This window comes from Balaenoptera borealis (assembly GCF_965194805.1).
Source record: "Balaenoptera borealis genome assembly, chromosome: 13".
NCBI lineage: Eukaryota > Metazoa > Chordata > Mammalia > Artiodactyla > Balaenopteridae > Balaenoptera > Balaenoptera borealis.
This window is the reverse complement of record NC_138870.1, coordinates 962,855-988,026: the sequence shown is the minus strand read 5'-3', so window position 1 is coordinate 988,026 and position 25,172 is coordinate 962,855. Positions and strand designations below refer to the sequence as shown.

At 58.4% G+C, this 25,172-nt stretch overlaps 1 protein-coding gene and 1 long non-coding RNA gene across 27 annotated transcripts in view; one reads left to right on the top strand and one right to left on the bottom strand.

Moving 5' to 3' along the window:
• MICAL3 (microtubule associated monooxygenase, calponin and LIM domain containing 3) overlaps window positions 1–25,172 on the bottom strand; it is a 176,124-nt gene that overhangs the window by 33,728 nt on the left and 117,224 nt on the right. For 18 of the 26 annotated variants that reach the window (XM_082350056.1, XM_082350045.1, XM_082350071.1 and 15 more), the window contains 3 exons: window positions 7,696–7,891; window positions 1,695–1,921; window positions 311–397 (listed from right to left, as the gene is read on the bottom strand). In XM_082350056.1, the coding sequence (XP_082206182.1) occupies window positions 311–397; window positions 1,695–1,921; window positions 7,696–7,891 (510 nt within the window). The remainder of the gene's footprint in view (window positions 1–310; window positions 398–1,694; window positions 1,922–7,695; window positions 7,892–25,172) is intronic. The other 8 variants (XM_082350046.1, XM_082350049.1, XM_082350059.1 and 5 more) reach the window with 2 other exon arrangements.
• Window positions 9,783–25,172, top strand: LOC309609104. Its single transcript, XR_014233263.1, has 3 exons — window positions 9,783–16,976; window positions 17,099–17,308; window positions 22,792–25,172. It is a non-coding gene; the product is annotated as an uncharacterized lncRNA (long non-coding RNA).

The window sequence follows — 25,172 nt, the reverse complement described above, 5'->3', positions numbered from 1 at the left end:
CGTGCCGCCAGTGCATGCAGCCTTGGGGACTCATCGCCCAGGCACAGGGGAGGGGCTCCGGGCGCCTGTGCTGGCCCCGCCACTTCTGAGAGCTGACTGTGACGTGAGGTGCTCGGCTCACATCAGAGGAGGAGCTGAGTCGTAAGCGGATGAGGGACTGGCAGCAAACGGTCAAGGGGCACAGGGTGCCCAGGGGTGGATGCCTCGCCCGCCGCTGCAGCTCTAGGAAACCCCGTCTCTCCACGGGGGACCTGCTCTTGGGGGCGGCTGGACGGCTGCCAGGGGCCGGGGTGGAGGTGGGCAGAGGTACCTTCACGTGTACCCATGTCCTCTTCCTCTGGCAGGTGCCCCAGCGGCTGGCCTTGCAGGAGTTCTCTGTCCCGGGGCCAGTACTCTCCTTCCACACCCACAGCAAAGCACCGCGTGGGGGCAGATGGGGAGGAGAGGACAGAGAGAAGAGTCATCTCTAGGCTCCTCCACTCCAAGCCCGTTCCCGCAGGATGGAGCCGGACGCTACTTCCACGTCCAGGAGATCAGGTCTCGGGAGGGAAGCAGGGCCAAGCTCTCCTGAAAAGGGGGCACGCCCCGACCCCTGGCTGTGTCTGGAGCTACAAGCCAAGTGGCCTTCCCTGGGGCGGGCTGTGCACGCGATCCCCACTGACTCACGCCGGGGCACTCGGCTCTACAGACACAGCCGGTGGAGGAAGCAGCCCCGGACGCCATCCCCCCGCTCCTCACACGAGGGCGGTGTGCAGGCCCCACATGCTGCCTTGGGGTCCCACCCCAACCTCCGGGTGGGAAGGAGGCCTACAGCAGGACCGGGGCCATGGGGGCTCCAGGAGCCCGAGGAAGGAAGGCCCCACCTCTGCCACCCGACCTCGTCAGGGCCGCCAGCTCGGGGCTCCACTGCCAGCTGAGGACCATGGGTCACGCGCACCCTGCCCGGTCAGCGCCCGGCCCTCACTGAGCTGGAGCGAGCGAGCCCGGGTTGGGACTGGCCGCCGAGCACAGGGAACTCCAGGAGGAACAGAGAGACAAGCTTGCGAGGTGCAGAGCCCTCCAGGGCCAGCCCCACGGGCCAGGCTCCTTGGCTAACGGCTCACGTCCTCCTCGTCCTGTCCACACCCCACAGGGAGAGCACGGCCTGAGCAGACACGAGTTCCCGCGGACTCAGGTCTCTGCCTGCCTGGCCCTGCTCACCACTCCAGGCCCAGTGCAGCCGGAACAGGGAGAACGACCCTCCGACAAAGGCCAGAGAAGGAGCCCAGGAAGCTCTTCCTCACCACTCGGGATCACACAGGCGGACGGGACAGGACCCAACACCTCGAGTGCGAGACAAGAGGCATCTCAGAGCCAGCCCGACCGACCTTCCAGGAAACAGGTCCCAGCACGTCACCACACACCACAGGTGACCCCTCCTGGGGGGCCCTCCCTCCTCAATGCTCGGCAGCCTGCGACGTCCAGGACCAGGAACCAGGGAACCCCCAGAAAGCTAAGTTCCCTTCGTTCCTTTAGCTGGAACAGGACAGGACGAGTGGCCTGACCTGGAGGAGGCCCTTGTCCGCCTCTGCGTCCAGCTGTACCCGGACAGCCCTTCGTGGGTCCCCTGGGGCCAGCGGAGGCATGTCGCGTGACCCCGGCCACAGAAGCCTCCCACACCCGGGCCGGGGCGGGAGGAGAGGCTTTACTCTGACCTTCACTAGACTCGTCCTCCTCGTCCTCCTCGTCCTCCTCGTCCTCCGTGTCCTCTGCATCCTCCGCGTCCTCCTCCCCAGCCACGAAGCTCCTGGAGGCCTCGAGCTCCTCTTCGCTCTTTCCTTTCAGAAGAGCGTGGATCCTCACGGCCTCCTTCCAGGGCACGCCACCCAGGTCCGAGGGGGGCAGCGGGGGCTCCTCCTCCTCCATCTCGGACTCAGAACTGCTGCAGAAATGACCACAGAACCCAGTGAGGGGACCCCAGAACGGAGAAGGGGGCGGCTCAAAGCCAGGGGCACAGGCAGAGGCCCCCGGCAAGGCACCCACCGGGTGGGAAGAGAGGGAGAACACCTTGGGGCCAGTGCACGGAGGGTGAATGGAGGACAAGATGGGCCACATGGGCCGGGGCAGCCCCGCCGAGCACAGGCTCGAAGCTCGTGACCCTGGGGACCGAGGGTGAAGAGCACCTCCGTTCCTGTGGACGCACCGTCTCGTTGGAGGATCTCGGGTGGGAAGATGGGCCGCCGGCAGGAAGCGGGCTGGCGGAGGCGCTGCTCGCAGGAAAGGGAGCCCCGGGTCCCGCTCCCAAACACCACAGCGCAGTGTGCAGCGCTGCGGGTGAGGGCGCCTGGACAAGCCCCCACCCTGCGGAGAGGCGCTCGCTGCGCGAGGGCCCCGGCGCCTGCTCCCGGGGCTAAGAGCGTCCGCCTTGCTCCGGCTGCCCGTGTCTGGGAGGGAGACCCTAAGCCCCGGGGTGCCCTGCCTGATGGGGAGGCCTGACTCCCTGGGGCCTCCGGTCAGGATGGAGAGTCTAAGAATGTGGTTTGGGGTGAAGGCCTTGAGTCACCAGCATCAGCCGACCCAGAGACCGGGGTCAACCACATTCCACAGGGAACGTGGACCCCAAGGTTCTGTGGGTGTCGTCACACATTAACACCAGGAGAGTGGCTCTGCCTGAGCCCGCGGGGACGGGAGCCGCCCTTCTCAGACTGGCCTCCGCGCCCCTCCCCGTAACAGAGAAGGGCTGTGAGCACAGCCCCGCCAGTGGGTTCTGTCCTGTAGCCTTTCTAGAAAATTACTGCACCCGAGGGTGGCGCTGGGGACTCCATCGCTTTCATCGAGTCAGAAGTGAGGGTGGCCTCCCGGGCTGCGTCCCTCGACCCCTCACTGGGCCGCAGGGCTCTGCCACGACAGCTGTGTGACCATGAGCTGGCTGGTCATGCTCTCCAAGCCTGTGTCCACGCCGGGAAGGGGGTGTGAACACCTGCTTGCCGCGGGCGCCCCTAGTGGAGCGAGATTTTATTGACCGCATCACGCTTGTGCCACACTCGGGTCCTCCAGCCATCCACTCGCTTGTTCACGCACTCACACACCATTCATTCAGGCGTTCAGCAGACGGTTCTGAGCACCTACTGAAGCTCAGCGGCTGAACTCAGAAAGAGCGAGCGGCTCCTCGCTGTCCGCAGCTCAGTCTGGCGACTCCTACTTCGTTCATTCATTCAACTAAAACTTACTGAGTGTCTCTGCTCACAGCGCCCTTCCTAGACGTCACAAAGCTGCCACAGAAAAGATCTTCAGTGTCAGGGGAGATAAGATGCAAACACCAGGACTAGACAAGGTGGGCGGTAAATGCAGGGCGGTGGGGGTCTGTACGAGGCAGTTTCAAGTGGGAAGACATAAGAATGTGGACCACAGAAAGCTTGTCCTCTGGAGTCTGATTAGCCCTCAGTGTTTACTTAGCCATGATTTTTGCCTTATCGTTGTGATTTCATTTCTTTACTCTCATTAACTAACAACACACACGTGTGAGCCCGTGTGTCATTTAACATCTTTCAAACGTGAAATCAGGGTAAGAATGCCTCCTGTGCTCTGCTCTAACCTCAGGTCGATTTGCAACCCTGCAGGTGGACAGGGAGGCCAGCCTGCCCTCCTTCATGCCAGGCACACTGGGGCCCCAGCTGTCGGCGGGCAGCTCTGGGGGGTGGGCTCAGGGCAGCCCCTCCCCGTGCCGTGTCATGAGGGCAGCTAGCGTGATGAGGTCCCACTTGAAGCTGTGACAGCTCAAGGACCACAGAGACTAGCAAGGGAGGCACAGAGCATAAAAACAGGGCGGAAGTCAACCACGCTTCTGGAGCGCCACGCGCTTCTGGAGATGGGACACAGGCAAGCCGCCCTGCCTGCCGTTGTGAAGGACAGAGACAGACGGACAGGTATTGCCAGCTGTTCCTCCCCGGGTGTCACTGTCCACGGCCCTCAGAGCAGCCCTCCGGGTCTGGTTAGGCTCCTCAAGTCATGTAAGAGTCGCAGTGTAAAGTCACTACTCAAGGCTCATCTTATAATGTATTCTCTGGCTGCTCCCAGTGCCTGAATCTCTGGGTCTGGCCTTTGAGGGGCAGGAGGAAGGATCTGTGTGAGGCACATTCCCCGCCCGGACCACAGCCTGGAACACTTCCAGGGGGCAGAATCCCCACAGCAGAACAAAACACAAGACAACCGACTTCCCTGTCCTTTAGGGAGGAGAGGGGGACCTCAGGACGCGGCCTCCCAGGAGACACGAGAGCCAGAAAATGTAGTCGTCAAGACTAGCTTTCCACGACAGCAGGGATCTGTTTCCACCTTTGTAACGACATCCTGCCCGTGTGGCTATTTGATCCAGGCAGCCTCCCAGACCACACCCTCTCTTATCGCTTGCCTGGCACTCCCGAGACGGGCAAAAGCAGACAAGGGACGCGGCCAGGCAGGCCAGGCAGGCTGCACCCGAGCTCACAGGGTGGGAGGTGGTCCCCGTGAAGGCCCTCAGCAAAGTGCACCGGCGGAGCTGATGCGTCCCGCTGGAACCTCCCCGCTGGGCGTGTCCGAATCACTGCTCTCACAGCGCCTTCCTCTCACAGAGCCCACGGTGGGCGGGCAGGAGGACGCAGTCCATGGACCAGCTTCTCAAGGGACAAGGTCTGCTCCAGACTTAAAAGAGCCAGCAGAGGAGCAGACCCAGGGAAGAGGATGTGCCCGGAGCACGAGGCACTTCACGTGGATCGGCTCAGCTGATCACACAGCAGCTCAAGGGCACGGCCACCGTTATCATCCCCGTTCCCGCAAGTGAGGAAGCCGGGCTTCCAGAGGTGGGATGGTCTGGGTGAGACGTCAGGAACCCCCAGCGTCCGCCCACATCAGCTCACCCCGTCAAACCCAGGAGGAAGGTCACGACCCGGCTCCTGGCTGCCGCGGTCGACCTGGGAACTCGGGCAGCCGCCGCGGATGGACACCACCTGAAGCTGCTGGTGGCTTCACTTTTAAATTAACCCGCTGGTAATCAGAGCGTCTCCGAGCAATGCCCCGTCCTGCGCGGCCGCCCCGGGGTCCCGCCCACGCTGCCAACCCTGTAAGCACTGAGCCGACCGTGGAGGAGACCTGCCGGGTCCTGCGATCTGCACGCGGTGGAGACCACTCCACGCTCAGGCCGGCACCCTGCTCAGCAGCGGCTCACTCACCACCTCTGCGGGTGGAGGGCGAGGAGGGGAGCAGTCAGGGGTGCCTCGCAGGAGGGGCTGTTGCTCACGCTGTCACCCTTTGGGCTGGCCTGTCTTCTGTGACCTTCAGGGAGTCCTCTGCAGCCCTGGCTGCCCGTCTGGGAAGCATACCTGGGCTCCGGCCCTCCCCGACGCAGGAAGGAGAAAACACACGGAAACCAGACCAGCCTTCTCCTGCCCCGGCACCCAGGCTCTCCCAGAGAAAATGGAAGTACTGTTTCCAGGGTCCCCTCTGGAAGATGCTCCTTCCCGCCCCTCCAAGGAAGGGTCATGGAGCTGATGAGGCCTCGGCCAAGATTCTCTGCTTGTGTGAAGGAAACCGCGAAGATGATGGGAATCGCCTGGGTGTCTGTCAAAGCAGGTGTTCCTGGTCTCCACCCCATGCCCACTGAGTGAGACCCTGGCAGGAGCAGGGCCAGGAATTATCCTTCAACCCAGTGTCGCACGTGTTTATCATCAGGGACGTTTGAGAAATTTAGAGCAGTGGTTCTCACAGCGTGGTCTCCAGACCACAGCACCAGCCGGGAACTTCTGAGACGTGCAGATCTTGGGCTCTACCCCAGACGGACTGGGACAGAAACCCCCCAGCTGTCTGTGCTCACACAAGCCGGCGGGTGATTTTGATGCAGGCGAACCTTGGTCACCACTGCCCCAAGGCAAATTCGAGGCAAGCCCGATTTCTGGCACTTAAACCACCTGTTCAAGGAAATCCAAACAGGAATCACCACCCTGCCCCTCCTAGTGAGGGTTGCCTGGGCTGTGCTTGGATCCACAGGTAAGACAGTGACTACAGCAACTGCCCACCGGGCACAGACACTGTGCCCACTACTTTATTTGGTTTAATCCTCAAAGCAAACCTCTGAGGCGCAGTGTCCTTTGCAGATGAGGAAAGGAGGGCAAGAGAGCGTAAGAAACTTGCCCCCAACTAGCAGAAAGTGGAGCTAGGCCTCAAGTCTGGGTTGTCTGCCTGCAAAGTCACGTCCCAACGGCGTCCCCTGCTCTGCCCGCACCGCAGGCGCCCGAGGTAAGAGGAGAGTGAATCCCCGCCTGTACCGGTCAGTTCCTGGAAACTGTCATCTCTCATCTTCAAGTCCGATGACTCCCCAAGGAAGGACGGAGGCATCTTACGGCTTCCTTGGGGAAATAAGACAGCTCTGGCGCCGCACTCTTACGAGACCATCGTTACACTTCACATAGCATCCACGCTTAGCGCTTTTTCAAATGGGAATGTGAGTACGATGGGGCATTTACTACACCACTGGGTGCTGACTGACCTATCCTTCTACCCCACCTGCTGCGAAGGCCGTGACTCAGCCTTCCTGCAAAGCCCAGGCTACATCACCTCCACTCCTGCCCCATAATCCCTCGGTTTACGGATCACAGTGCAGGAAACGTTATTCCTGCAGGACAGGGTCTGCCCACGTCACCGAGCCCAGCCCTCCACTCCGCCCCACCTCGGGAGCGCTGCGTCCTGAGGGCGCTGGTCGGGGAGGCTCCGCAAGGGGGGCTGCAGGGGGTCCGCCCGTCCTGACTCCACTCCACCTGCCTGTCCTATTCTCTTCCAGCCCTGACTTGGGCACTGACCCCACTGACTCAGGGAGGCCTGCGGGTGGCGGGAATGCGCGGACAAGGACAGAGACGGGGGGGGGGGGGGGGGGGGGGGCGTGTGGGGCACTTTCCCCAAAGGTGCGTGCGGCTCAGCCGGCCGGCACCACGCACTGCGAGGGGCCCTGGGATGCAGGTTTCTGCTCCTTTCCACACACGGGAGAAAGAAAGAAGCCCAGAGAGGTGAGACGGCTTCCCCGAGACTGCACAGCGACCTGGTGGCTGAGTCACCCCAGAGCCTCCATGGAACCCACCCCCAGGGGCACAGTCGCCCCCCGCAGAAGCCCCCTCCCCAACACACCTGTGAACACCAGCCCAGGGCACATTTTTTCTGTTCCTTTTCAATGAAAAGCAGTGTTAACATCTTGGTAGGCGCTCAGTAAGTCCTGAATCTGAATTAAGTCAAACAAACTGGTCCTTTCTGACTAACGAGACGGGGAGCTGGAGCACCAGGCAGCAGGGAACACGGAGAGCCCTGGACGTGGACCAGAGACCCTGGGCTTGAACCTCAGTCAACCCTCCATCCTAGTCCTGGTCAACATCGGTTTCCTTACCACGAGGGGGCGAGATGCACATCCTGTACATTTCACAGGCCCCAGAGGACGACCAGGTGAGGAGTCGGACGCCGGAGTCCGCAGCCGTCGCCTACAAGCGCCTACACGTGCCCAGTTCTGGCCCAAGCACCTTCTACCCCGGGACCCTCGCACGACTCTGCAGGAGGCCCTGGTGCTGTCGCCCTTCACATGGACGAGCGGGCAGGCAGAGAGGTCACACGACCTGCCCAGTCACGGGTCACGACGCAAACCCAGGCCGTTGGGCTCGGGGCCCCGCTCCCCTGCCCGCCGCAGACGCAGCCCCACAGGCTGACCTGCTGGCCGCGTCCTCCTCCGTCCCCGTGTCCAGCACACTGCTCAGGTTGTGCTCGGCCTGCGTCTCCTCGGGCACCTCCTCCAGCCCCTCCGCCGGCCGCACCGACAGGCGGTAGTTCTCCAGCTCGATCCTCTCCGGGGTGCCCCGCAGCCTCTTGGCGATGCTGGGCTCCTCCAGGCCGTTCACGCTCGGGCCTGCACGACAAGCAAGAAGCAAAGTTCTGGGATCAGCGACAGGGATGAGGGAAGGAACTGCTCCCTGGAAGGAGGGGCAGCTGTCCCACGAGGCCAGGGAGCCGGACACGGCAGCAGTCAACAAGGTCGGGCCCCGGAGAGCCCAGAGGTCTCTGGGGTGAGGGGGGCAGAAGACAAAAGACCCCACATCTGCCCTACAGGGACACGACAGCCTGGGGAGCAGTGCACACTGGCCGGGGGGCAGGGGCAGGACTGGCCCTCAAGGGAAAGCAGCCTGTTGAGAAGGGAGTCCTCCCCGCTGCCCCACCCCCTCGGTCCAAGACCTGCTGCCCCCCGACAAGGTCCAGGACCCGCTGCTCCCAACTCCACATGGTCCAGGACCCAATGTCCCCACCCCCTTGGTCCAGGACCTGCTGCCCCACCCCATGGTCCAGGACCCAGTCGAGGTTCGGGCACTGCATCTGGCTGGTCTATTGAGGTGTCCAGGTAAGCTGTTCTGCAGAGCTTCTCACACTGTGGGTTTGTCTGTCTCACGTTTAGATTCACAGCAAGACTTTTTGTTCCACGGGAACACCTCGTGGGCGACTCTGGGCCCCTCCCACTGCACCCACGCAGGACAGTCAGGCCCCCTTGTTCCTGGTGACACCAGCTGGACGGCTTGGTTGAGCTGGTGCCCACCCACGTCTCTGTGGTAAAGAGACCTTTTCCCCTTTGTAATTAATAAGTAATCTGTGGAGTGATGCGGAGAGACCCTGGACTACCTGTTCCCAGAATACCCACGTCAGGGGACTAAAGATCCACTGATGACCCTGCCTGGTCAATTATTGCTCTGGGACGCCCACGATGACGGTTTCTAGATTCTATCATTCCTTTGTGAAGAAATCTGAGGACTGGGCTTCCCTGGTGGCGCAGTGGTTAAGAATCTGCCTGCCAATGCAGGGGACACGGGTTCAAGCCCTGGTCCGGGAGGATCCCACGTGCCATGGAGCAACTAAGCTGTGCATCACAACTACCGAGCCTGCGCTCTAGAGCTCATGAGCCACAACTACTGAGCCCTCGTGCCACAACTACTGAAGCCTGCGCGCCTAGAACCCGTGCTCCGCAACAAGAGAAGCCACCGCAATGAGAAGCCTGGGCACGGCAATGAAGAGTAGCCTCCGCTCGCCGCAACTAGAGACAGCCCGCACGCAGCAACGAGGACCCAACGCAGCAATAAATAAATAAATGAAAGAAAGGAAGGAAGGAAGGAAGAAAGAAAAAAATCTGAGGCCCGCGATGGGCTCGTGGACTCTGAGGACTCAGGTGTCCGATGTCGCCGTCACGCGCCCCCCACCTCCCCCATCTCCATCGTTACCCTTCCTAACACACCTTGTGACCCCACGTTTGGGCAGAAGAGGCCCACCGACCACTTTCCTGTGTCCACTGTGACAGGACGTCACATGTGGTGCAGTCAGACAGACCCACTGAGACATCGGACTCCCCCAGTGACCAGCTGAAGGACCTTAGGAAAATCACATGACCACTGAGAGCTCGCTTCCTGATCCGTGAACAAGGACAATCCCACGTCGCAGGGTTACTACGGGTACGAAGTGAATTACACACGCATGTACGCGCATTTGTGCAGGTGCCATCTCTGTGCCCCGTACACACTGCCTCCCTCTCCTACGAGTTAGGTGATACAGCTGAGGTCCAGGAACATCTTCACCACCAATCTGTACAAGCGTGTTGCATCCATCTGCCCTGGATTGCGAACGACAGTTACTGGACGCAGAAAGCCGGGAAGAGGCTCTGAGCACAGGGAGCACACAGGGAAGGGGCCCCGGGGGAGGGACGCAGGCACCGGGGCGGGGCGGCGCACAGGGCCTCGCGTCCCGCCAGGGCAGGCGCCTGGCTTCCCGCCAGGGCAGGCGCCTGGCTTCACTGACGCTCTCGGCTCTGGGGACCGACACTAGGTTTAGCAGGTGAAGTCACCCCAGCCAGTGTCAGGTGGTCTTAAGGCGAAGCCCAGAAGCCCCCTGATGAAGGGCTGAAGGACGGGGTGGGAACACTGATTTAGTAACTTTTGTGACGTGAGAGGTTGTGCAGAAAACATCAGGAAGGCTGGCCCTTCTGTCGTGCGCATGTTCCAAACCTCCTCGTAAAATCATTAGAAATAACCCTGTGAAGGCAGGCAGTCACGGAATAAAGTCTCAGCGCATCTGCTGCAGTGACCAGGATCTCCCACCAAATGGCACCCTTCAAATCACTAGAGATTCTTTCTGAAAAGCAAGACCTGGGGCATGTTCACTTACAAATGCAGGTAAACGTATCACCGTGGGGTCTGGGCACGAATCCTGTGCCGTGTGCACACATCTGCCCATCCCGGTCTTGGTGCCCTGGGAGCCTCATTTTGGACACCCCCGGACTGTCCTTCGACACTGAGCTCAGGGCCCGCGAAGTGTGAGCTCTGATGCTGGACGAGGGCGTGTGGAAAATTAGGAAACATGTGGTCTCCAGGTGACAGCACGAAAGAGGCAGGGAGCACAGCAGGTGGACACGGTCTCGACAGTCTCCACACCTGCCCCCAGGCCCTCTGAGGGCACAGGCTCTAACCGCGGGGCCAGCCTTTCCAAACACCAGCCTTCCCGGCCTCCTTCTTTCTCCTCATCAAAACCCAGCTCGATAAAGACAAGGCCAAGGGTCCCCGACCACAGTACCACTTGATTCTGTCCTTCCCATCGTGTATTTTTGACAACTGCCCTTAAACAGAAAGGGAAATAAATGGGTGGCAACTACCTGAGCACAAAGTTTTGGGGAACTCCATGAATCTGGAATGAAGACCAGTATTTCTTTTAGATGGTAGAAGAAAAACAGAGTAAGAACTGTCACTTCAGGGAAAACAACTCACATCATCAGTTCAGACTGAGCAATTTCAAGGTAGAGAAGGAACACTCATGGGAAGACCCCTGGGGGAAACGCACAGTGTCTGCCAGGAATTCCACAAGAACCTGGGGAAACAACGCAGGCGAAAACACTCTCTACGCCGGGCGTCGCAGGCCGGGCGTCGCAGGCCGGGCGTGGCAGAGAAAGTCCTCACAGGGATGGTTCCAGGCGTGTAGAGGCCTCAGGGCTCGAGCACACACGCGGGACCACGGGAGCATGGAAAAGGGGCGCGTGGCCCACCCAGGGATCCAAGGAGGGCGCTCTGGAGGAACACGGAGGTAGGCGCCAGCTGTAAGGTAGGTAACAGTTTGCAAATGAGATCATCGAGGTTCAGAGGCAGTAAGTCAGCTGCCCAAGGTCACACAGCTGGTGAGCGGTGCGGCCAAGACCCGAGTCCCAGGAGCACAGCGTCCGCTCAGAGGTCTGGCGTGCTGCCGCCAAGACGCGTTTCCTTGGAGTCCTGCTCTGCCTTCCCCCGCAGGGGCGTCTTCACCACGATCTCCTCCCCACCGTGACCTTCATGACGAAGGGCAGCGACTCCATGGAAATGACCTGGAGCAGAGCATCTGGCGTCTGGAATGACATCCTGCCCTCCTCCCAGCGTCAATTCTCTGGAGTTTCCACAGGCTGCGTAGAGCAGGGGATCATCCAACTCCAAGCCCAGAGTCTGGGGCTTTGGGGAGGGGAAATGTTAATTTAATACTGGGCTTGGCCACAACCAACCAAAACGAAGCCAGAAACACTCAGATCATTCACACGTCAGTCCCCACAGAGAGGAGGCTGTGGGCCGTGAAGCCTAAGACATTCCCACTGGAGACTTTGTAAAAGGCGGGAGGAGTGGAGTCACTCACTGGTCAGGCCCCAGGCCCCTCTGGTCTCCACCCACTTCCAGCGACCAGGGAAAGCAGGACGTTCCCTCAGGGCCGGGTCCCCATGGAGGCCGTTTTCCCAAAGGGAAGGTGGCACTCAGAGGATGCTCGGCAAGTACCCAAAACTCACCAACTGCCAAAATATGCTTAGCATTCCTGGGCCATAACCTTAAAATGTCATGGGAAATTAAAACAAACAAAAAAAATCAACAAAATCAGCATCCTTGATTCTCTGTCCTGAGCAAAGGGCCATTTGCCAGATTAACTGGACGGTGATGATAAATTAAGACACTGAAGGAAGTAATGGTGGAGGAGGCCTTGGCAGTGGTTCTGACACCGTGACAGACAGAGGACCCCCACCGGCCGCCCCCGGGTCCTCGCTGTCTCGTCAGCTACGGAGGAGCCCAGGAGAGCAGAGGCTGCGGAAGGGCAGTCTGGAAAATCAGAGTGAACCAGCAGGGTCAGGCCAAGACCCCCGGCCTCTCCATGTCACATGCTTTTGATGCGGCAACACACAGGGGCTTCCCAGCTGAAAGTGGGGCGAGGGATTTGGGATCATTCCTAGGCTGACTGTTCCCTAAGTCCAGGCAAGCAGATCTCAGGTCACTGGAGGCCAATTCCAGCTCCACAGACGAAAGGGAAACAGCTCCAGGATCTGGGTGGCACCCTAAATAAGAGAAAGGCTCTGAGCCTGAATGACGGGCCCTGCTCTGGGACAGACACTGCCTGCGTGAGCTCCATACGTCATCCTCAAGGAAATATTTTCCTCATGGGAGAACCTGCTCTCAGCTGACGGACGAGCGCTGCCAAAGCCCTTGGCAACACGCGTGAAATCACCCTGGGGGAGAGGGCGCCCTCCTCACGAGGAGCCCCCGTCCTCACGGGGCTGCGAGGGGGTCCCTGCTGCAGTTCTGCAGCAATGCATGGCCACCCCAGGACAGGACCGCTGTCCTGACCAGAGACAGCTGCCTCTGTGGGGCACTGCCTTCGAGAGGGGCCCCGTGATGTGAGCTGCCCGGAGGCCCCGCAGCCAAGAACCAGCCTGGGGACCAGCCCACTCCTCTCACCTCATTTCCACTCAGCTGTCCGAGGAGCGGGTGGCTGCTCTGCCCGGGACCCCGTCACCGCTCCCGTCCAGCGGGACGGTGGGATCTGGTGTCTGCGGGAGGAGGAGGAGGAGGCCCACCGTGGGGGAAAGGCTTCCCTGGGGCTGCTTCCAAGGCCTTCTCAGAAGGGCCCTGGGACAGCTGGTTTGGGCCTCAGCAGACTCTGCTGGGCCGGCCGCACGCCTGAGGCCTCGCACGGCGATTTCTCCCTCTGGAGGACACCGCACACTTCGCCAGCGCTTTGGTTCTGGAGGCCAAAGGAAGGAGTTTCCAAGCACTGCCTCGGTGAGGTGACTCTGGCCCCTGCGCGTGGACCCTCCGACAGACTCTTCTGTGGTTTCCTGCTGGCAGGGGGTGGGGTTCACAGCACGTCCCGAGGTCACAGGACAGGAGGGTGTCAGATGCTCCTTTGCTCGGGAAGCAGGTGATGGAGGAACAGGGACGACCCGCTGAGTCAGGACTGTGACGTGGGCTGCACGCCCAGCCGCTGGGCGCTGCCAGCGCTATTACCACCCAGGGTTCTGATGTCCACAGGCCCTAGGAGACCGGTCCCGGACGGCACCCGGGGCCGTGTGGCTGTGCAGCGAGGGATGGGATCGCTAACTGCCCCTCCACACCCACCGTCTCCTCGTCGTCCAGGGGGACCGCGTGCTCACGTGGGGCACAGAGAAAAGCAGGTCACGCGGACGCAAGGGGGAGATGCTGAATTACCAAGAGTCGGGCAGTGACCGAGAGGCCGAGGAGGGGAAACGCAACAGGGACAAGTCAGAACTGTCCCAGGAAACCCACCAGGCAGGAGGGGGGAGCCTGCAGCCCGCAGAGTCCCCTCAGGAAGCTGAGGGGCTCGTCCATCGCCACAGCCCTTGGCTCCCCGTCTGCAGGATCCCAGGGAACTTTTGCCGCTACGTTAGTTTTCTAACATTACGTGACTTTTGCTGCCATTAGTACAACATCTCCCAAAGGTGTCTTTTTGGCAGGTGGAAATCCTGGCACATGTCACTCTATCTGGCCAAGGCAAAGAGGTCTCTTTTAAGGCACGTACCCGAGTCTCCTTAAAAAAAACACCTTACCAGGGCTTCTTGTAGCTCTCTTAATAACAGATCTTTCATGTGTTGAAATATCTCACAGATGAAACTCGACTTGACCCTTAACAGTCAGCTGGGTCACCCTGCAGAACGGCCACCTCTCTGCTCTCGAAAGCGCCGGGCTCTGCTGTGTTTTCTCTTAAATCCCACAGAGCTGAGCTCTAGCTGCCATTCTGCTGTTCCCACCTGGCCGCCCACATCCACACACCTGTGCACACACGGGAGCCATGGGTGCGGCCGGCAGATCAGGAGGGGCCCTGCAGCTCAAGGTAAGGGACCTGTCCACCAGCCCACTCGTGGGGCTAGCCTCTGAAATCTTAATAAGAGGCGGGTAAAGATAAGGATGGCCCACAGGTCAGCCCAGCCTGGTCCTCTGCTCCTGCCGCTGCCTGCTGCTGCTGGCCCCTCTGCACCCCCAGGGCTCTAGCACGCCTTCATCACACCATCCACCTCCTAAGCGCACCCCAAACTGGAGGGTCTGCTGCAGAGGGCTCTCCCGGCCTTCTGTGGTTCTGGTGCCGTCAGTGTGGCAGAGCAGGTGTTCGGTAAAGCGTCTTGAATAAACAATCAAGATGGAAGGTCTCAGCCTGTATCTGAACTACAGTAACACTTCACTATACTTTTAAGGAATCGGTTGGACATAATCTGGTCTCGGTTTCCTCATCTTGACACACAACACTGAGGGCCTCTGCGTGTCTCAAGGAGCTCGATGCTGTTCCAGGCCCCAAGAAGAGGCAGGAACACCACCTCTGTGAAGACAGTAGCCGTTCCCTTAGCACCCGGGACAGAGAAATTCCTATAGAGATGCCAACGTCCTACAACACTCCACGGAGGAAGGCTCTGAAAAGACACCATCTCAAACGACCTGATGTCCTAAAAGCATGTCCTCGCTTCACCGTGGAGAGCAGCTGAGCTCCAGGGAGCATCTCGCTCACTGGAAGACCAGACCCGTACGAGCACGCGGAGGGGAGAGGTGGGAAGGCAGAGAAGGACCACGAGTCTGCCCGCCAGGCACTGCAAGATGATGAGCTTTTCCCAAGATGCGCATTTAGACTGCACCCCTCCCCTCCGGGGCACTTCAGTCCAGAGTGCGTCCCAAGCTGGCTGCGAGGGGCTCTCGGGGGGCCAGCTGCACAGCCCCAGAGCTGGCTTGGCCTCTGAGCCGTGGAAGGTGGGAAGCGAGGCCCTGCCCATAATCCAACGATCAACAGGGACAAACCCACCTCACGACGAAAGGCCCTCTGCTCTGAGACAGGCTCCTTCCAAAGACAGCATCTCCGCAACAGCCTCCCCTCAGGCACCGTAGATCTGTTGTGGGAAGGGAGCCAAGCTCCTCCGGCAATGCCCACAAGCGTCACCTGAGGCGCACCTCGGCCCCGGCACACCTGCGCTCTTATCTGTCAGCCGGTCCCTGAGACGTCCGGGCATGGGGGCCTGCACGGCTGGTGCTGGGAGTTCAGAGCCCTCTCCAGCGGCCAGCCGGGCACCCACGAAGCACTGTCCCTGTGCTGACTCCAGGCCGGGAGGTGGCTCGGAGCCCCTGGGGGTCTGTGGGGAGCCACACGGTCCCTAGGCCCACGTGTAACCCTAGCTCTGCCTAAGAGAAGCTATAATCCTGCCCAGTCCTCTGACTCTCACGTGGGTGCTGAAGTTCAGCTTAATGGCAACCTATCCAGGACTGCTTTTCTTCCGTTGCTACAGTGAAGAGCCCCCAGGGTGTCGTGGAGTTAGCAGGTGACCTCACAGCCCATCCACGCAGGCTGAGGAACAAGCAAGGCCAAATTTAGCCAAGCCCTGAAGAGATTCAACACCCACTGTCTCAGGACCAGACACGGCCAGCCCTCCTCACTGTTCTGTTTCCCCAAATCTCTGCTGGCTGGGAACACATCCCAGCAGGCCGTCCGGTCCTAACCCCCCAGGATGCATCGCCCAGTCAGCAGAAATAACCTTAACTCACTCTCACTCTGATTATGCCAGCATTTTCTGGAATCTCCACCAATGATCGTAGTTGATATTCCTGTAATCCTTTTAAATAAACGAGTTTCCACACGTTTCAGCTTATTTGCTCTTGACAACAACCTTATGAAGTAGAGCAGCAGGGAGACTTTTTTCCATTTTATGGTCTTAATAGATGGGGAAACTGAGGCTCAGAGAGATGAATGACCGAAGACAGCAAGGATAACAGGCTGCATCTTCTCTTCAATATCTGTGCTTGTTCCCTTTAGACCCAGCTCTGCTCTCCGAGGCTGTGGTCACCTCAGAAGCTGAGCACATTCTGCAGCGCAGGGCGATTGACTGTGGTTCAGGAAAATGGACTCCCGTTCTAAAACATGTCCTCGGCGTCTGACAGCACACACAGTACCGGCACGGCTGCCGACGTGTACACAGCGTCACATGCTGGGAGGCGTGTGCCCACAACCTAACAGGGGCGGGCAGGCCACTGCTGTCCAGTGTGGTCTGTATCACTTGCTTTGTCCTCACGCACTCTCTTCCCTGGTCTCCTACAGGGAACAATCAAATGGAGGCTAATTTTACATTTAGGGCCTGTCCCTACTTCTCCTGACTTTAGTCTAGAATGGTGGTGGTCAACCAGGAGACCTTTTCCTCTGGGGTCACCTGGCAATGTCACAAGCTGGGAAGGGGGGTGTCCTGAGATCCAGTGGGAAGAGGCCAGGGATACCGCAAACAGCCAACAACGCACAACAAAGAACTATCCGTCCCAACGTCAACAGTGCCGAGCCCGAGAGCCCCGCCTGCAAATCACAGCAGACTGTCTCCCACGTCTCACTGATCAGGCCGACCAGCACACCGGACGCTGGACCGCGGCCCAGTGGGCAAGGTCATCAGGACAGAGCAGCGGTGCTGCCACCAGAGTGAGACGTCCTGAACCTCGGAGGGCAGTGTGTGGAGGGCCCGTCGGGAAGGGCCGTGTGGGGCACACAGTCCGCGTGCCAGGCGGACACGCCCCGCCCTTCACTGTCCTTCGGCACGGAGCAGAGTCTCTCTCTCACGGAGATGCTGCCCGGCCCGCCGTCCCCCGTCCACCCGCCCGGCCCTCCGGCGTGGGGCCTGGGGACAGAGGCCAGGTGCTGGAGGCTGACAGGTATGTCAGAAGGCCCGCTCACTAAATCCAGGGAGAAAAGCAGACGTGGAAACACGACGGGGAGAAACACTGCTTCTTTCTCCGTGTCCCCAACTCTTTTCTTTTTCCATTTTCCAAAAAAGATCCTCTGTGAGCTCGCAGGGCCTGTCATGACATGCCTGCCCGAGGCTGGGCCTGGACATGCTCAGGCCTCCCGAGCTGCTTCTGTGCCCAACCCAAGTTGATCCAACACGGCAGAGCCCAAAATGCTCACCGAAGTGACATGCACGCTTAGCCCGGATTTAAGCGTCATTTTACGTGAGTGGAGTCCGGAGTGGCCCAAACTCCGACGGGTAAGAATGTCCGTGTTTAACTCCTGTCACGGGTGATTCTGCTCAAAGTGTCAGGACAGAAAGAGGCAGGCCCTCATCTCTCCCTCTCCTCTGCCAACCTCACCCAGGGCCAAGCCAGGCAACTACTGCGAATGGCAGCTGCAAAGCATCAGTAGTAAGAGAAGGAAACCGTCAGCTCCATCATCCCCGGGGCCTCTTAGAGAAGTGTGATAAAATGCGAGCGTAGAGGAGAAATAAGCAACAGGCGTACAAGTCAGAAGTAGCGAGACTGTTGCCCGAGAGCAGCACTGAACATCGTCCTGGGGCACAAGCCCGGCTCCTCCAGACTGACAGGGAGCTTCCATGTGGAGGGACATCTTAATAGCACGACTTTAGGCTTGGTATCATTTGAACTGATCAAAGAGTGCTGATACGGAGAAAGTGAAAAGCAGTCGATACAACATCATTATTCTCCTCCTCCGTCTCTTCTGATCTCCCCCTTCACATACCAATGATGAAACCCTTTGCTCTCGAATCTACCCTCTTTGCAAAGGCACATTCCCAGCCCTGGGGGTCACTGCTAAAAATCTGGGGACACGTATTTCCTGGAAATAACCAAATGCACATTCACGGATGACACGGGCGTTTGTGCGTGTTTTTAGAAAGTCATCTTGGTGGAGCCGACACGCAGCTCTCTTCCCGCTGCCCCGTGCGGACAAGCTGAGGCTGGAGGACAAGGGAGTGGAGGGGGTGGCACTGCGCGCGTCCTGTACAGACTCCACCCGCCCCTGCCCCGGTCAGTCACGGGGCCTCGATCCAGTCTGCAAAATGCTACCTTCCTCACAGCCTACGATGTGATTAGGTGAGGGATGCGTACACAGAAGGCGTCTGCACAGTGCCTGGCACACAGTAAGTGCTACACGCTAGCTGTACCCCATAAGGCGTCTTCCTGAGTCGTTCTCTATGAGCTCGTGTGACATCAGCCCCAAGGGCAGATTCACCAGTATAAACGCTTGGGGGAGACTGACAGCAGTGAACACATTTCGAGTTTCACTCCCTATTTCTATCTGAGGGCGACTCCAGCAGAGGCGGGGGCTCTCCCGGTTGTAAACACGACGGCCCCTTGGCGTGGTATTTGCAGCCGCCCAGAGCACGGCTGTCGGCTCTCAGCAGCCCCCGAGGGCAGCAAGACTCTGGCCCTTCCCGCAGGCAGCTGGCCAAGCCCCGTCGCCCCAGGGCCCAGAGCCTCCACTGGGGCTGCCTTCCCCGCACCCGGATCCCTGTGTTCCTGGGCCTCCAGCAACGCTGACGCCCCACTGAAGGCAGGCAGGGAGCTGGTTCAGAGTAATTCACAGGAGACAGAACCTAGGGCAGAGCCTTCTCTTCTAGAGGAAGAACGTACTAACCCAGGTAAGTCTGCTGGTGGCAAATGGTGGGAGGGAAATTTTACAGCTGGTCTCTCCAGCCTGGTCTTTCTAGATCCTGACTCAGTTCTAGGAAACAGGGGAACAAGAATAAACAGGCTATTATAACCGTATTGTGACAACATCAGCTGTTCTCCTTCGGCACCAGGTTGAGCTCAGGCGTCTTACAGACTCTCTGCCCTCAGGTCCCTAATCACACTTTTAAGGTCTGATCTCTGAGCAGCCACAAAGTACCAGGAGGATCACACTCTCAGGAACTCACTTCCACTGATGCCCGGCTTTATTACCTTGGAAGAACACGAGAACTGAATGAAAACATGTTTATTTAGGCCTCTGCACTGAAACAGCCCCGATTTTGTCGTGTGTTTGAGGCCCAGGTCCTTCCGGAGCCCCGACCCCCGTCTGGCAGCACAGGTCTGCAGGGGCCCCCAGTAGGGCCAAGCTTTCTTGGGGAGTCAGCTGTGATGGAGGCCCAGTCACACCAGGACCCGGGGCGCAGGAACCGCAGAGAAGCAAGCAGGTGCCTGAATTGCAGGGCCCGAGCTCTGCTGGTGACCGGAGCCCCTTAACACAAAATAACCACCAAAGACCTACAATTCCAGGCAAGGACACTATGAAACAACAGTGACACAGTGGAAATAACCCTGACATTTTACAGAAGTACACAATAGGAACTCATACTAGGGACAGTTTCATACGATTAATGCACAGTCACGGCGAGCTGGTGAGTACAGAAATAGAGGTAAAGAACATGTAAGAGGCAACAGAAATTCTGACTCAATTTTAAGGATTTTTCTAGCAATCACTAGCATGGCCCCAGGAGCCTGTTCTTAGTAGGCAGAGGTGGGGCCCCGGACCCCCTTCTGCCGGAAGGTATCCCCAAACTGCCCTTTATGCCAACGCCCCTCTGTGAGTGATGGGGGCAGTCTGACCTCACCTGTGGATACCATCAAGGGCGAGGTCAGGTTTGCTTGGCTTGGGTGCAGGGGCGACTCAACCTCTCACCCACTGTCCTTCTTGGAGCAAAGCCTCGCCTCCCCCATCCCCTGCCCCCAGAGCAACTGTGGAGCAAGAGGCGTTACCCCAGCACACACGCCTTCTCCCCGCAGGCCCTTAGGATGGATCTACTTGCTGGCACTTGCTGGATGCTTGGCTGGATCTGAGGTGCCAGGTAAGGCCTGATTTTGGAGTCTTGGTGAGGTTGCAGAGCTCTATGAAAGGGCCTGGCGTTCAGGGAGGAGTCTTCCCAAAGCTGTCTGCTGGCTATTACACCCCAGCAAGGCCCGAGCTGGGGCTTGTCTTCAGTGGGTCCCTCAGGGGACAGGACGGGAACAGAGGGCAGCCCATCCTCACTGCTTCCTCCGCCCCCATAGCACGCAGGAGCCCTCCTGGGCAGTGTCCCAGTGAGGAAAGGGCCAGGGAACAGATGAGAAAAAAAGAGAATGGGCTTCAAGTTTCAGAAAGAAACTCGACCCAAAGGGAGCTCTCCAGGGTCTTCAGCCCGACTCTTTTTTCTCCCAGCCTCTGCAGGGCCCAGGACAGACCCGACTGACTTATTTCAGAGATGGGGGAAGGTGGCGAGCAGGCCGGGAGAGGCAGGCGCTCTCCCTGCCGGGACCAATTCCCAACCCAGTGATGGTGCTGTGGCCGCGCAGGGACCCAAGGGGACCGCTGGGTGGAGGCGAGGCCGGGAGGCCACTTCACACCAGGCCGCCATCGCCTAGAGCACGGTGGGCGCAGACTGGCGCTGAGCGCCCCCCTCCGACGTGCCCTCTCCTGGCCCCATTCAGCACCCAAACGGCTGTGCCCCTGTGGTCAGAGGGCCGGCCGGCACCAGAGGCCCCGCTGCCAAGGTCACAGTGTGTGTGAGAAGGGGGCTCAGCCCTCCAGGCTCGAGCAGCCAAGAAGAACTGGACCCCCTGCCTCTGTGTCCAGGTCACAGAAACAGACAGAGCTGGGAGGACAGAGCAAGGACCGTCCCTGACGCCAGGCGAAAGCCTCAAGGCAGCGAAGAGGCGCCCAAGCGCTCCGGTCCCCACGGCACCAGCTAGTCGGAAAGAGGAGGGCACGGCCCGGGCTCAGGCAGAGGCAGGCTCCACGGAGAGCTTTTTCCTTCACCTGCTCCCGCCTCAGGGCCCGCGTGCGGGATGATGGAATGGGGGACACAGGTGGCATCTTCCTCCACGCAAGGAAGCAAAATGTCTTCCACCACGCCCCCCCCCCCAAAACAGGGGCCCTTCCGCTAATGGGAACCTGTATTTTAGGTATAAACACCGTTTCCCCATTTTAATACACCTACGTTCTCTCCCGAGCCCAGCCCAGGAGCGAGAATCCTGAGGCACCGTGGTTTCACGCCCACTCCTGAGACCTGCCTGAGCGACCCCTCCCCACCCTCCAATCAGGAAAAAGGGGGGGAAAAGAAATACTCAGAAACCTGAAGATTGTTTGGAATTTATTCTCTTAAATAAGAACGGTAACACTTGTTAAAAAAAATTAAAAGCACAACACCTTAGTTTCACAATAACGGAAAAACAAAGTTACACAATTAAATAAAAACAACTCACAAAGAAACACACCAAAACGCACAACAGCACAGGTTAGAGACGAAGGCAAAGGCGAGGCTTCACGGCAGGAAGGCCGGAGACGGACAGGCGCACCGTCCCTGGCACAGCTCTGGCCTCCGTACCACGCCTGGGGACCTGCCTGCTGCCTGCCTCCGCCCTCCACCCCAAGCTTAACGGATCAGGAAAAGTGGGTGCAGAACCCCTTAACTCACTGGCCAGGCCTTCAAGGCCATGCTGAGGCCCCTTTCAGGAGAGACTAAGGATTCCACTGTCCTACAGACACACTAAACACCAAGAGACAGCAGGGAGCTGTGCTAACAGACCCGCGCCTGGAAGCGACGCGGTCCCCTGGGGTTCCTGAGCGAGAGCCCTGCTCCCTGCTTTGTCTAAGTCCCCTTTCGGGGGTGGAGAGTGTGCACTGCTCATGTCCGGGGACACGTGCCCCCGGTGCCCACCTCCCCCGGGCGCCTGGCTGTTCTGCTCTCCCCAGAGCCCGATGGGAACACTAAGCCAGGTCAGTGGCACGGTCCCCAGTGTAAGCCAGAGCCAAGGGACAAGAAGCTTGGGGAGGCTTCACTAGTATTGTTATTACCACTTAGGACACAACATATAAACGTGTACTTGTAGATATGAAACTAAGCCAGTGCAAACACATGTGTGTATATATATATAAGTGTTCACACATCACCGTCTACTTGGACTCTTGGGGTGGGGTTTGGACGGTGAAGCTGGATTCGGAATTCCCTTTGCTTTTCTAATAGTTTTTCCAGAAATGCCTATAAGGGAAGAGGGCTTGGGAAGCCGTGGGAAAATCTCGTAACTTCCTCCTGACGGCAGGAACCCAGGATTGTACCGCGCATGGCTATTCTAGCTGGTGTGGGAAATGCCTGCATTTCCTAATGGCTCATTCAGCATCCAAACTATGGAACCCAAGGGTGACCGTGCAAGTGTGTCTGGGGACGCGGCATGCACCAGCCACAGCGAGGCAGCCTTTTATGTTAAGATCATCTTTCCGTAAGACGACAATGAAGCCTTTCTCCCATCCCATGTCTGTCACCTGTACTGGAAGCAAAGCTCTTCTGTTCCCTATGATACCCCATGCCTGTACGCTTCAGTTCTGGTTACCCACTATGTGAGGTGTAAAGGGGATTCCTCTGGATGAAAAAAGGATCTAAAAACCTTCAACTGAGGGTCTTGTATTCAAGGGCAAAACATCCCACTGGGGGTTTTCTTTCTCTGCCTGTTGTTATCCAAATGTTTCCTCAAGTCAGGGCAGGTACTATGAGGCCAGGGTAAGAAAATCTGTGCCAGGTCCACTGACCTGCAGCACTAAATATAAGAAGCTTGGAAACAAAGCACTTACTGATTTTGAGAACAGCAAAGAGGGTTTCTACATTAAAAGCACATTACAAACAAAGATGCTAAATCAGGCAGCAGCCGCAGGCCAGGGGCCCAGAGACAGATGACGCCGGACCAGGTTCTAACTCGCGGGTTGTGTCTGTTTTTTTGGCAACAGCAGTCATTTTGGTGTAAGAGGAGAAGAACATAAGGGAAAAGAGGGAAATGCCACAGACGAAAGGGGGGCGCAGAGCAGTGCCAACCACAGTCACGGCTCCTCCAGACCAGCGACCTGGGGGACGCGGATCTGGGGCGTGAACCGCGCTCCGCGTACGACTCGCTCTGCTCAGAGTGCAGCCCAGCGGACGTGCCGGGAACCTGCCTGACCGCTGCCGTCCGCAACACACTTCCTGAAGCCCCGAAACACCTGGGTTTTTCTGAAGCTTTTCAAAAGGAAGTTCTAGTTAACCAATCAAAGCTCTAGTTTGGGATTTAAAGAAGGAAATCCTTATTAAAGGAGAAAAAGAAATCAATTTCCTGCCAACTGTAACATACACCCGTGATCCTGCTCCTCGTCTATGAAGGGAAAGTGCTGGTGCTCTGGGGCACGTCCACACTCGGAGCCGCGCTCTCGGAAAGCTCGGGCCTCCAGAGGCAGGTACTCACTGGACCCCAGCGGCCCCGGGTGCTGGCCTTGCCACTGCCCACAGGGCACCTCCAACTGGGCTTCACATCTTGAACCCCTCATGCTGTGACAGGCGCATCACCTTCAGAATCAAGAAGGTCCTCAGGACTTTGATTCTGTCACCACAACCCCAGCTCTCATCTTCTCTCCCTGCTTCACAGAATGTTCCTCTTCTCTATGGAACCCTTAATTCTCCACAGCTCCTAAAAACCTGAAGCCCACTATGCTTTCAAAGCAGGCAGTCAGATGGCAAACTGAACCGGACAGAGTGCACGACCTTGGCTCAGGAATGGCCTGACCTCCACTGGCTTCGCTTTTCTTCAGATGCCCACAAAGAGAGCCGAACGTCTTAGATGTCTGCTGAGCACCCAGGTGGTTCTCACCTGCTCAAAGGCACACGCCCTGTCTCTACCAGCTCCCCTGTTGCAAGGGCCATCAGCACTTCTTGAAAAAGACAGATTATAAAGGGGCTCAAGGGGTACCAAGTCATTCGTAGCTTAAACATGGCTATAAAATATTGGTCCAATCTGCAGGGCACTTAAAAACTTGCCTAGATTTTATCAGGGCACACGTAGTAGCAGAAGCTGAGTTCACCTAAGCTCCAGTCACTGCACCCGGGGGCACTGCCCAGCGTCTGGGACACCCTCCTGCCCCAGAGCAACACCACGGGGCCTGCGTCAGTTCCGGAGCACGGGCGAAGGAGCAACTCTGCTAACCTCCCATTTGAAGGCTGAGTGGATAATTTTTCTCTTCTCCCATTTTGGAAATTCCACTACCAACTCCCTCTCCATAGTTTCTGGCCTTAGCTGATAATCTTTAGTTTTCAATATGGTGATTTCTGTGAGTTTGTAAACGGCTGCTTGAGACCTATTTGCTCTGAAGGGAAGAAACTTGTGACAGGTGAAAACAGGGCCCTGACGACTTCCTCTCCGACTGGCTACAGTGACCGTGGGCTGTGACCTGTCGGGGCTGCGCAGGGCATCAGGACCACCCACGTCTATGGAACTGTGGACACACGTCACAGGCTGGTTTGGCAGGGAGTAGGGAGAGGCGATTTTAAGGGAAAAAACACAATTCTTCACAAGAAGTCTGGTGCCCATGAGCCCTTCCTTCTCCTGACCTTCGAGACCAGAATAAATGTGTTTTTAGATGTGGGGTGGTGGCACTCACCTCCTGACACAGGAAGCGGTTAGTGAAAGAGGGACCAATTAGGGCCTGGTCCTCGTTAGGAGTTCAAATGCCCTAAAATGACCAGGACAGGGCATGTCCTGCAGTGGTTACAGGTGAGGTGGGAGAGCAGAGGCAGCTCACCTAGACACCTGAGCAGGGAAGAGGAAGGAGGCTGTCCAGTTCAGGGGGACACACATTCAGACCTTGGGGCCTTTTCACAATTCCACGCTCTATCCAAGGAGTCCACAGTGAGGGACTACAAGAAGGCCCTGCTGCCCTGGGTCATCACTTGGGTCAGTGCTAAAAGCAGCCTGTTTTGAACTCCTGTTCCCTAGACAGGGCCGGGGCCAACCCTCCGAGGTATCTGATGGATGTGGGCAGGTCCCAGGACTCCAGCAATAAAAATTTGAGATTCTGAGTAGACGGTACCGAAGCCTGGGTGACGCCGCTCACCAGACGGCGCCCCTACTGGCTCATGGTCGGCCAGTGAAACTCCCCTCTGATTTGTACCAGCACCTCCGACAGGCCATAGAGAAAGGGGACTCCGAATGCAAGCAGCTGGCACATGAAAAAGGAGTCCAGAGGGTTTTGGGCCACCTGATGCCCAATTGAAGAAATGTTGCTTTGGAGGTGCTGGCTCATCCCCTTGGCCTTGTCACAGAGGCCGAGAGAGTGACGCGCCACCCAGCCAAACAAGGAAGTGA